The 13,245-nt window shown below is 40.1% G+C and overlaps 1 protein-coding gene across 1 annotated transcript in view; it reads left to right on the top strand.

The window, feature by feature from the left end:
• Positions 1–13,245, top strand: part of ASCC3 (activating signal cointegrator 1 complex subunit 3) — a 544,482-nt gene that overhangs the window by 33,921 nt on the left and 497,316 nt on the right. Inside the window, exon 4 of the mRNA XM_030556009.1 lies at positions 9,219–9,802. Within this exon, the coding sequence (XP_030411869.1) occupies positions 9,219–9,802 (584 nt within the window). The remainder of the gene's footprint in view (positions 1–9,218; positions 9,803–13,245) is intronic.

Raw genomic sequence — 13,245 nt, 5'->3', positions numbered from 1 at the left:
AGCCAGGACGGGACACATGGGTGGGCCCTGACTTGGTGTGGGCAGGCAATGATGGAGTAGGAGTGATCAGGGCCACCTTCACAGAATGTCAGGGTTGGAAGGGACCTCAGGAGGTCATCTAGTCCAACCCCCTGCTTGAAGCAGGACTAATCCCCACACAGATTTTTGCCCCAGATCCCTAAATGGCCCCCTCAAGGATTGAACTCACAACCCTGGGTATAGCAGGCCAATGCTCAAACCACTGAGCCATCCGTCCCCCTGTCCTGTGGGGAGGGGAAGGAATGATGCTCTGGTCAGGCCCCCCAGAAAACTGGGGGCCCCTGTAAAAATGTGCACCCTGTTCCCCAATCCATTTTTCCCCCCTGCCTGGTGCTTAGAGCTTGGCCTGCTCCGCCTACCCAGTGCTCCCACTGGGGAATGAGGTCGGGGACTTGCCCCGCTCCGCCCGCCCTGGTGCACCAGCAGTGGAGCAGGGGTTGGGGCTTTGCAAGCCCCTGCTCTCTGGCAGGAGCGTCTGGTGGGCAGAGTGGGGCAAGACCCTAACCTGGCTCCCTGGTCAGAGTGCTGGGCAGGCTCCAAGAGCAGGTCAAGCCCCTGACTCCATTTCATGGTTGGAGCACTGGAGTGAGGCTAGCCGTCGTGCCCTGCCCCTGCTCCCCAGCTGGAGCACTGGGTGGTAGGAGTGGGGCAAGCACTTTGGCGGGAGCAGAGCCGGGGCTGCGAGGTGGGTTTGGATGCTAAGTGGGTGGGCCGTGGCCCACCTGTGGCTATGCCCCTGACAGGTATACTGGTATTAAGTTAAGGGACAGACCTGATTGCTTCAGAGAATCATGCTCCTGTACAAAGCCTACATTGTTTCCTTGCCCTGGCATGATGGTGAGATTCCTCAAAGGACTCTCACGTGGTTTTCTTCTAGATCTGGGAACTCTTTCCTTCCTGGGACCTTAACTTAGTGTCATTTGGATGATGGGTCTCCCCACTTTGAGCCACTAACTACTTGTTGTATTTACTGTCTGTCAATGAAGACAGCCATGAGTGAGGCAATTTCATCCGCTAGGCCCCATCCAGGTTCTCATCTTGTGCCCTCCTTACATGGCCTTTCACATGGACAGAATCACTCTTGGGCCTCAACCTGAAGTTTCTCCCAAAGATGGTTTCTGACTTCCACATCAGTTAGTTGATTCATCTCCTGGTATTCTTCTCTAAACTGCATTCCGTCCTGTGTACAATGAAACTTCACATCTTGGATGTGAGAACATTGTCATTTTATCTAGAATTATCCTTCTGTGTTGCTGAGGCGGCAGCACTGCCTTCAGAGCCGGAGCACCTGACCAGCAGCAGCTACTTTCTGGCTGCTCAACTCTAAAGGAAGCACAGAAGAAAGGGTGGCAGTATCGTAACCGCCTCCTCCCCCCCAATAGCCTTGCAACCCCTTTTTGGGTTGGGATCCCCAGTTTGAGAAATGATGAGTCTTAAGGGCTTTATGTGTTTACATTTTGCCCTTTTAAAATACGTATTCATGTTTTGTTACAACACCGTGCAGTTTGATTTAAATATCTGAAACCATGAAATTCAAGATTTTTAAAATGCTAAAGAAATTTGTGAAAAGAACTGTGAATTCTATATATAATGACCAATTTTAACTTGCTAAGGCTTGGATACCCATAATATGGCAAAGATTTTACTAAAATTGTTGGGTCCAACAATCCTCCATACCCCACTTACATGTTTCCTGTTATATTTCTGCTACTTTCAGACCAGTTGGAAAACAAAATTTGGCTTTGACCCTGCCAGCAGGTAGGGGATCTTGGGGGACAACTACTGCGCTGGTGGGGTGCAAAATAAACTTTATTAAGAAAATGCAAAAACAGGGAAAATTCAATAGTGAGGGGTATGGGGTTTAAGGTAGACAATTGGGGAAGGGTTTCTTTCAGTAAATAGTATAGGGGGTTTCAATAGTGGGATACAATACAGTGGGGTACAATACAGTTGGTAACCAATTAACACTGAAGTATAAATGTAACAGGTAGCTAACAATTTCTGTGTAAAGGGTGTGTCACAGCAGCATATAACCAACTAACAATTAAGGGTAAAATGTGTTAAATAACCAACAACTCTAGGTAAAAATGTGTCACAGTGGTGTAAATGTAAAATGTGAGGTGTCAGAGAGAAAGGATAACCAATGGGGTTTTATGCTAGACTTCAGTAATACAATTGAGGTTTGGCAGAAGTAGGAGCGGGGTGAACACGTGGGGGAAGGGATTAAAAGAGAGAGAGAGAGAGAGAGAAAGGCAGTGGTAGAGGAATGAGGTTGGAGGATGGGGGAAGAGGAGCACGTGGTGGAGCAGCGACCAAAGGCAGAGGTGCTGCAGAGGGAGATTTAAACTCAGGGAGACACTGAGAGCAGACAGGCTGCAAATTTAAACAGCAGAGAGACTGCAACGAGTGACTGGGGAGAGATGGGCAAGCTTGGGGGGCAGGGGTTAGGGCAGCGGGAAGACGGACTTAACCACAATTATACAGAACACAGCAAAATCTTATTTATGATCTAACTTAACCAAGGCTACACAAATTAGCAAGTAACAGAACACAATGCAACAATTCTTTTTTAAACCTAACTTATAGAGCATAATACAAACAATTCTTTAAACCTAACTTGACCACAGCTATGCAAAGTGAAATTACAACTTATTTAGACTAAGAACCTAATTCTAATAGGTGCACCTTACACTATGCCGATTCTTTGATCGGGAGGGGGAGCAGTTCCAGAGGGCAGAGTGGTGTGTGCCCAGGGTACAGCCCCTTGGGGGGGGGTGCAAGCGGGCGGCCCAGGATACAGTCCAGGAAGGCACAGCTTAGCAGCGGCACAGGCTTATTTTTAGCAGCAAAGGTGCTGCGGAGCAAGAAACAGATTACAGATACAGACCAAGGAGTTAGCTTGGGTCTGTCTGCTGGGGAAACAAGGCCAGCAGCTAGGACAGGGGGAGTCTGCAAGAGGGAGTTCTTACCAATCCCCAGGACAGCAGCAAGCACAGAGGCAGGAACAGCAGTAGCATCAGAGGATGGAGAGAGGACTCGATTCGCTTACAATAATCAGGACATCTCCAGGCACAAATTCATTGTTCATGGGAGGGGAGTTTAAAAACAGGAGTACGCTCAAAAACAAACGAGAGCGGGGAGAGGGCCCCCCAAAGACCCCTAGCTGATCAGACCAGGTAGCAAAGCAAGGACCTTCTCCGAGGTCTGATCAGAAAATGTCCGGCTTTAAAGGCAAACTGAGGCAGTTTCCCACCAGTACTTTTGATTGGCTCCTCTTGATACAGGGGAGGAGAGAAGGCAGGGAAAGGCTACAGGTAAGCATAGGCATGCCTGGGCATGTTCTGAGCCACAGGTATGACTCATATGCTTAATTGGTTGACCACTTCAGGTCTTGCATTTCTGGGCAGCGCCCCCCACACCGAGCCCGGGTCTGAACAAAGGAGCCAAACAAAGAAGCAAAAGCCCCCTCCCTAGGCAGAGCAATATCTCCAGTTAGTCTGTACAAGCCATTCCTATGAATAAGGCTGTGACTTTAGCACAATGGCCGGGAGGGGCGGCCACACAGGACAAACAGAAAGGAGAGGGGAAAAAGGAATGCAGCAGGGGGACAGCTGTAACAGACAGGCTTATATATTTCTCACACACCCATTATTTTGCTTTACCGGCTGTCTACTGAGGTCATTGCAAACTTAACTGAATCCTTGGTATAATCTTCTGTTGAGGCACACAGTGAACCGCTACCCAATTGTGTCTGCCTTATGGATCAAGAATATTAAAGAAGGCATTGCTTATATTGACAATATGGTCTCTTTCTTCTTTTGTCCATTTGGGGGCATACCATGCTATAAAAGCACATGAGGGATTCTCCCTCAAAATATGTGTACAATTACTTAACCCTCTATACTTCCAGATATACACCCTTCCACTGTCAAACCATATAATAAGTTTATCTTTTCCTGGGCCACGATTTATAATCGTTATGTTCTGCCGCATTGATGTTATGTTGACTAGTTGTGCCCACATTGCTCCGTTTCTTGTCCAGACCCATTGACATTTTTATCCACTTAGGGTTAGAGATTTTGATGCTCTCTCCTTCATCCCATGGGATGAAGAAGGTTACCCACTGGGTATTTAATGTTTGGCTACTTCTGATATTTGGCACTTCAGACTGATAGGCTACACTCTATCCATCATCCCTATGGACCACTTGCATGACATTGTGATATTACTTCTCTTCCTTTGCTTATATACTCCTTATTGATTCTGCGGCTTTGGATTCACTCCACCATACCAGGATCCAGCAAGTGCTAATTCCCAAAAGAGTGGTGGTCTTGGCTCTTTCTGTAAAACAAATAAAGAAGAAACCTTTTCCTCCCTAGAGTTTTTTTTATAAACAACTTTTTATTTAAGATTTAATAGGAACGATATTTTCCTTCTCTTTTAATATAAGAACATTAATCAACTTATATACACTTGCTAAAAATGATTATTTAAGGCATGTTTCACAGGATTTTATCTATGTCAATAGAACAATTAAGTGTGTTCGTTCCAACCACTTTTTCCTATATTCATTTTTTAAAATGATATCTGCTTCAACTTCTTTACCCCTATTTTTATGGTTATGGGTGAACTTGGTGGAATTCTTATGGTTCCTTTGCTGCTCTATTATAACTCCCTGAATAGTTTTTGTCAGCCTAGCTTCTTCGGGGTATCTATACTGGACCTAATCCCTCACTCCAAAAAGTAATAATCAGAACTTCTGCCTCAATTTTTCCATATTTGTTTTGTTAGTAGCCCAAATATCCTTATGCTTTTGTGCAATCTCTAATATTTTTTTTGGCCAGCTGGGCCATTCTGTCTTTTGCACATGCAAAAACACCCCGTCTTTCTCTGGGTTCATTAGACCAAATTGTTCTATTCCCCTTTTTGTTCCCAATCGAAAATGAATTGGAAAGCTAAATGGCACTTAAAAGCTTCATAAAATCTTTGCAGTTTCTTACTGCTGCTGGGCATCCATATAGACTTTTTTTCCTAGTACTAATATTTCACCTTTCTGAGTGATGTAAGTGCTTATGTGTCCAGACCTATGTTGACGGGAGAGTTTCTCTTGCTGTCCTAGCTTATGCTGCTGGTGGAGATGTTTTTTTAATGCTGACAGGAGAGCTTTCTTCAGCATAAGAGTGTCTTCACCAAATGCGTTGCAGTGGTGCAGCTGTACCAGTACAGCTGTGCTACTGTATGTATAGATGCGGCCCCACCATCCAGCATTAAACTAAGTTAAACAACGTGTGGGGTTTGCTTAGTACTATTGCAAACACACCATTAACAATCATTTAAATATTTTATTAAAGATAAAAGGTAAAGCATTTGAAATGTACAGTATGAAATAAGGCATTCATTTTAACAACATCCCTTGTTCCCTTAACCTCTAGTTGAGGAGAGGTTTTGTTTGTTTTTTTTTTAAGAAGGAAAAAAGTCCCTTGTTTGATAGTCTTTAGATGCTATCAAAAATAGTAATATCTGTCCCTTTGGGGGGAAAAAGAAGCTGGTTGAGATGGGGTTGAACTGTTGTTAAAGTCTGATCCCATTTTGCCCTAGGTGGTGGTTGGGATTCATCAGTAGCCAGAAGAGGGGACGATATCATTTGGGTCAGTCTCTCTCACAGTCTGGTCAAGACATTTTTCAGGATCAGGACAACGAGGGACTGGGGTTGCAGCTATGATGATGAAGCTTGTTCTCCTGGCCTCCATTTGTTTTTCTATATTTTGCCACCAAAGTCTTTCTTTAACCCAAAAAGGAAATGGGAGGTGGAATAGTGGATTCTCTCATTTATTTTGTCTGTCAGTTAGGCCTAGTTTTCAGAATTATTCATGATGACTCCAGTATCTCTTTATTGTAAGGTAACAGCTCATTTAGACCCCATCAGTTTGTATGTACAGTTGCGATTGTTTTTCACTGTACATTCCTTTGCACTTAATAACGTTGAATTTCATCTGTCATTTTGTCGCCCAGTCATCCCAGTTTTGTGAGATCTCTTTCTAACTCTTCATCGTCCTCTTTGGATTTAATTATCTTGACTAATTTGGTAGCATCTGCAAACTTTTCTATCTTACTGTTACCTCCTTTTCCAGATAATTTATGAATATATTGAACATCACGGGTCCCAGTACAGATCCTTGGGGGACCCCACTATTTACCACTTTTCATTGTAATATTGACTATTTATGCCTACCCTTTATTTCCTATCTTTTATAAAATTACTGTTTGTTATAAATTATTGTACCTTTTTATAAAGTTACTTACTTTTTCCAGTTAAACACACAATTAGAGTAAATTTGTAGGCCCAGTTATTATTCCCCTCCCCACTTTGTTTGGGCATCACAGTGGGAGAGGGGATCTAACATAGATGTTGGTCCTTACTCTGTTTTCATTGTAGCTTTGCAGCTAAGCAGTTTTAAAACCAGAAAATCATTTCTTAGAAACCTGGATACTTAAATGCCCTGATGTATGACTTGAAACAGTCAGATTCCCATTTTCTAGTGGACTCGATTTCATCTGAACCTCTGTCCCATCTCACCTGCTTCTGTGGACAACCTCCCAGTGTGAAGAAATGCAAGTTAAATCCCTGGATTCCAACCCTTAAAGGCAATAACCTCTTTAAACACCAATGAAAAATCATAGCTTGTGTTTCCCATTCTCATGTAATAAGACGAGTTATGGTGGACCAGTTGGTTGAAATAGCTCCCTTGATGATTAAACTAGGCTCAGAAAGATGTCCCCCAAAGTCCTCTAATAAACTGTTAACTGGTTCTTCTTGATGAGAAAATGTCAGCTGAACATCTTTCTGAATCCAAATAATTTCCTTTAGGAGAAGGGAGTGATATGACCTGTAAGTGAGCTGAGCCTGGAATTTTGTTTTCCCTGAATGTACTCTCATTAGCATAGGTAGAATGGCTAGAGGGATGGCCTAGTGCTCATCTATAATGTCCTTGCAAAACCCTTCATTACATTCTTATATGGTTCAAGGACGCCTAACATAGCAGAGCAAAATGATGCCCCTTCACCATTTATCTTTTAGCCAGGACCAAACAAGATTTGTTCTCTAGACAAACTAGGAACCAGTAGCTTAGTTTTATGAAGACTTGCAACACTGAGGTAGTTTAAAATAAATCAGAAATATGTTTCCCAATATTTGCAACATAAATAATGAGTAGTAGAATTTGTTAAATCTAGCCATCTTATTGAGTTAAATTTACCTTATTTAAGTTACAGGAATGATTTAAATAACTATTTTAAAATTACTTTACTAATGTTCAAAGTAACTTCAATGTTGCTTATTTTGAATATGCATTACTCAGTTTGTGGGCCGATGTTTCCAAAGGTGCTGAGTACCATTGACTTCAAGGTTTCTTAGCATCTTCTAAAACTAATCCATTAAATCCTTGTGCAGAATATCAATTTATTTGTAATTACCTTCTTATATATGATGAAGACTATTTTAAATCCTGGCTGTTCAGCTCTATATATACTATAACAATTTCTTTGTGTGAACAGATGGTGACATCACAGAACTAGTTACTGAGTCTTCATCATCTGAATTCTTGAGGTTTTTTTGTCTTCATGTCCAGTCCTTTTCTGAGGACGAAGTGAAGTTAAAAGTTGATATGCTGTCCCCGAGATCTCAGAAGTAATTTGATTGAAACCTGTTAGAATTCCTAAGGATATTTTTTTTTTTAATATTTTGGTGCTGACTAGATTAACTCAGCTTGCATTGCTGAGAGGGCAAGGAGAGATCTAGCTTATTCCACCCTAGATATAGAGAGAAGTTCAGGCTGCCCTGCTATTGTGCTTTAAACTCAGGACCAATGTCTTCAGGCAGGCACAGGTGCTATCACTTTTAGTTAGCCAATCATCAGCATTCAGAGTTGTCTTAGTTCTGATTAAATATTTCTAACTTGCACTGTGAGTGGCAGCGTTATTTGTTCTACTGGGATACGAAGAAGTAATTTTTCTATAGCTTATGAACACAAAATACCTGAAACTTTTCAAAGATATGGAGCATCCATAATATTCTTGGTGACTTTAAGGAACATGATTTGTACTTAAGCATGAATATTTGAGGAGGTGTTTGTGGGTAGATTTTTTTTTTTTTGTCATTGGATTCCTAGGATATCCGTGCCTAGTAATGAAACACTTTAAAGGGATTAAAAGTAACCAGGGAGCAGCCCAGTATTGAGTGCACTCATTAGAAATTATGAAATTAAATTTGTTTGCCCTTTTGCTTCCCAAAGTGCCTGATGTATTAAAGCTAATTTAGTACAAAAGATGTTTTGGGTTTCTCTTTGTTTTTTATTTTTACCCCAGAACAGCAGTAAGCAAATAAACAAAATGTAGGGGTGCGCAGTGTCCGCCAGAATTACATAATTCCTCATTTCACCATAAATTAGTATATTTACATATTACTTATGAAAAGAGACAAATCAAGAACAAGGCAAATGAATTCATCAGCAAAACCAGCAACAACTAAGTTAAAGGTTCTCTTGGCATTTGGTTTCCTAAGAAGCTCTTATTGACACTGATTTATAAATATAAATGATAAAATTAATATTCTTTATGCTTTTGCTGATTTGAGCACACTGTAAATTTGTTTTTGTCCATAAACAAAATATCTGTATCCAGCATTAACTGATACAGATAAACATGATGTTGCATTAGTTCTAAAATTAGAATGTATGTATTGTACAGTATGCAGTAAATGCCTAGTGGCTGAATCGAGCTAGAGGAGCAGAGAGGAGCTTTGGCTTGATCTTATGTTCTAAAGTAATTTAGAACGTTCAGTCAAGTTGCTTGATTTACGTCCTCAACACCTTCTCCAATTTTTAAAAATGTTCGTTTGTACAAAGAATATTGACGGTGTGAGAATGTGTTTGGTTTTTTTTTAAGTTCCTATAGGATACCAAGGCAATAGACATAGAAATACTTAATAAATAAAAGTCCAACTAAAAAGAGTAAAAGCTAGATGCTTTATTGTTCCAACATCTTTGTCATGTCATTTTCATAGCTCATATAACAGTATTTGGAACAACAACTTGAATATAGTTATGTGATAGGCAGTAAAAGAGAATTATCTTAGTTGTTAGAATTTAGGTAGTAAAGTTTTTTTTTGTTTTTGTGCACAGTTGGAGCTGAAAATGGACAAGAAGCAATTGAAAGTGGAGCTGTTTTTCTCTTTAAGACGTTTCACATGAAGGAATGCGTCGGTCATGATGAAACAAAGGCAATCAAGCAGATGTTTGGGCCCTTTCCATCGTCATCTGCTACTGCCGCCTGTAATGCCACATGCCGGATTGCTGCTTACTTCACTGAAGAACAGCTTACTGCACTTATGCGGATTGCTGAAAAGCAAAATGGTGATGATAGAGTATTCTTTGGTAAAAATATAGTATTTTCATTTGAGATGCATGACCTGGATCACTCTGAAGAACTGCCAATAAATGGTGAGGCTGCTGAACAGAAAACTATAAGCTTAGATTACAAGAAATTTCTGAATAACCATTTGGAACACTTCCAGAATTGCTATGGCAATAATTCTGATTGCAAGTCATTGGAAAAAGTGGATGATTCTTTTCTGTGGTGTGAGGTTGGGAAGTTTCTAAATGAATCACTAAAAGGAAACCCTGGAGAACCAGCAACAGATGATCTCTGCTGCACTTTGTATGAGATGCTTGCATCTAGTAAAAGTGGTGACGAGCTTCAGAATGAGGTACAGTAGCTATATTAGTAATACTGTATGAGAATTTATTTAAATGTGACACAGATATCAAACTTGCCTTTTTTACTCATTATTTCAAGTTTTCTGCCAAAAAAAGATGTCCACTTGGCATTAACAGGCTAGAGGCAAGTTTCTTCTTAAAGGTAAAATGCAGTGACTATTCTGGTAGCTTTTGAGACTTGGCATATTGCTAAAGCTATAATTACAACTGTCATGGGGCAATAGCTGAGTTCAGTGGTATCAATGTTTTTGTCTTTGTGTTAATAAAAATGAAATCACAATGTCTTAAATCACTATACACGAGTCTAGTTTAAGATATTGTAGTGTGCTGGGGCAGAAAGAAAGCATTGTATACATGTTTGTTCGGTTTATATAGGGAGACAGTTTTCTTTTGAAAAAAGAACAGGAGTATTTGTGGCACCTTGGAGGCTAACAGATTTAGTTGGGTATAAGTTTTTGTGGGCTAAAACCCTTTTCATCAGATATATGGAGTGGAAAATACAGTAGGAAGATGTGTATATATACAGGGAACATGAAAAGATGGGGGTTGCCATACCAACTCTAACAAGACAAATCAATTAAGGTGGGCTATTATCAGCAGGAGAAAAAAAAGTTTTGTAGTGATAATCAGGATGGCCCATTTCAAACAGTTGACAAGAAGGTGTGAGTAATAGTAGGGGGAAAATTAGCATGGGGAAATAGTTTTTAGTTTGTGTAATGACCCGTCCACTCCCAGTTGTGTTAGGAAGCTGCTGTTTTAAATGAGAGATTGTATTTTTATTATCTTTAAAGATCTTGCTTAACTTCCAAATGTTCATTAATTTTAAAGTGTAGTTATACTTTCTAACTACACTTTTTTGAAAGTACCAGTTAATTTTTTCCACTTAAAATATCTTTAATTCTTTTTCTACATTTGTGGTCACACTTTGTGTTGCAGACACTGTTTTGCTGCTGAGGCAGGAGAGAGTGCTGCTTTCAGGTGGAAGTAGGGGCAGGCAGCTCTGCAGAAAGATTCTTTATAAATCTGCTACCTATTTCTGCCTTTAGAAAGTAGTCCAGGAACTGGTGGAAGCTAGTAGGATGAAGGAGTTACTCCTTTAGAAGGACAGGAGATGGTTGTTAGAGTGGCTAGTGGCGATAGGGTCAACAGCAGACTTCTTTGAATGTGAGTAATGGCTACTAACATGGAACCTGAAGGAGTGGGACAGGGGACTAGTGATGTGTCAGAAGAAAGATGAGTAGAGATGGATAGTGGAATTGGGTCCTGTAATAGAACAGTGTTGGGTTAGGGAGACATGGTTCTGAGGAGGAGACAAATTCAGCTGGTGAAGGTGGCTTACCCATCAGAGAAAACTGATGTGGAATACAGAGTAAATTTTGAAAAGCAAACCTACCACTTCTTCCTTCTTTTTTTCCAACATTATTCTTCAGTACTTCTTTCAACTGAACCTTTTAACTTTCTTTTAGAAAATTGACTTTTCAAACTACTTAAAGCTACTCTGTAGCTTTTCTGAAAGGAAGTAGAAACACTGAAGTGGTGCCACAGAAGTGGTGCTATAGGTTGGGGTTGGTAGTCCATTGAAAACTGAATCCTGTGGACTCAAGGTGAGATAGCTACTAAAGACAATATTTATTCTTTAAAAGATAAGTTTTAGATTTAGGTAACTGGCTTTGGATACCTATTGTATAAATGAGGGCATTTTCCTGTCTTGTTTGGTATTTAAGTATGGCTATTATGATGATCAGTTGAACATTTCAAAGGCTTTAACCATGTATGGGTCAACCAGTGTCTTAATCATATGACTTTCTTTAATAGTTATTTTTTGCCATATTTTTTCTGATTTTTGTTTTTTTTAATTCTAAGGACATCCACTAACATGAAGCCTGACCAAGCCAAAATTATATTCAACATAACTAACTATGTAAAAGATAATAGTGTAAATAACCCCCCCGCCAACTTGACATACTTTGCAAACTTCACACTTTGGGTAGTTGAGGAGACACAAATAACATTATTCAAGATTGCCCACCTGTTGAGGGAGGGATGAACTTGCATGTAAAAGAGAAAACCAAGTAATCCTTATCTTCCTTAAGAGCCTGCGATGTTCTTAACAGAAAAAATACAGTATGGGGACCTTGACTTCCACAAGGTTTCTTAGATGGGGAGGAATCTTTATTTATATCTTACTGAAATAGGGGAGAGAGTTACTTAATTTATCTATGGTTAATGCTTAAGATATTTAAGTAACAGGTTTAACAGGTTAAAAATTCACTTAAAAGTAGCTCCAGTGAAAGGGGATTGAGAAAAATATCTATCTTCTATAATAGCAGGAAAGAGTCCTGTGGCACCTTATAGACTAACAGATGTTTTGGAGCATGAGCTTATCCACTTGGTCAGATGCATTCACCCATGAAAGCTCATGCTCCAAAATGTCTGTTAGTTTATAAGGTGCCACAGGATTCTTTTCTGCTTTTACAGATCTAGACTAACATGGCTACCCCTCTGATACTAGACATCTTCCATAATAAGTCTTAATGATAATAAAGAGGTCTTTAAATCAAGCATAAAAACCAAAAGCATGCTGCTGATCTGTATGAAAATGCCATCCTCTAACTTGTTTTGCAGAAAAAAATGTTGCATTTCTTTTTCAGGAAATGTTCTTTGTCACTGTGATTAAACTTGAATTTTGAAATAAAAAAGACTGCTCCCCCTCCCCTACTTCACCCCCCCCCCCCGCTTCTCTCTCTCTCCTTCATGAAGGTTGTTTAGCAGGGACGAGTATCTTTCTTTAGATTAGCGTTTTGGGACTGTCATCACGGGAAAAATATGGCATTTCCTTTGGTGGATTGCAAGTAGTAATCTCAAGGAAGCTTTTGAAATGTTTAATTACCTGTCTTAATAATAATAAAGTAATACATTCACTTCTCTCCTTGTTCTGTTCATTCCTTCCCCGTTAACTCGCACAAAACCCTTCCATACTTAATACAAATATTAGGTGGTTCGCACGTCACCTTTCATCACGACTGTCCCATTAATTAATTGCCCATGGTGTTGTGTTTTTATGGGGGGGCTATTGAGACAGTTTGAAATTCAGCAGCTTTTGCGAAATGCTTGCTTACATTAGTGTTATATCATCCATTAGGGAAATGATGCTTTGCAATTTATTGCTAGATTTGGGTTGTGCTTTCATGCAGCTTTTTCATTGGGGTTGTGTTTTGATGTTTGCTACTGCCGTAATCTTGTGTCTTCATGCAGATGAGTTTCTTTAATTTAAAGTAGTCCTTTTCTAGAGCAGTGTGTGCAATAGACTTGTAACAAGCATTTTTGAGATGGTGTGACAAGTGGCTGTTTGCATGTACTGTACATGAGTATCATAGATTATTAGTGTTGGAAGGGCCCTCAGGAGATCATCTAGTCCAACCCCCTGCTCAAA

Source organism: Gopherus evgoodei, chromosome 3 (assembly GCF_007399415.2).
Source record: "Gopherus evgoodei ecotype Sinaloan lineage chromosome 3, rGopEvg1_v1.p, whole genome shotgun sequence".
NCBI classification, from domain to species: domain Eukaryota; kingdom Metazoa; phylum Chordata; order Testudines; family Testudinidae; genus Gopherus; species Gopherus evgoodei.
This window is presented reverse-complemented; position numbering and strand designations above follow the sequence as displayed.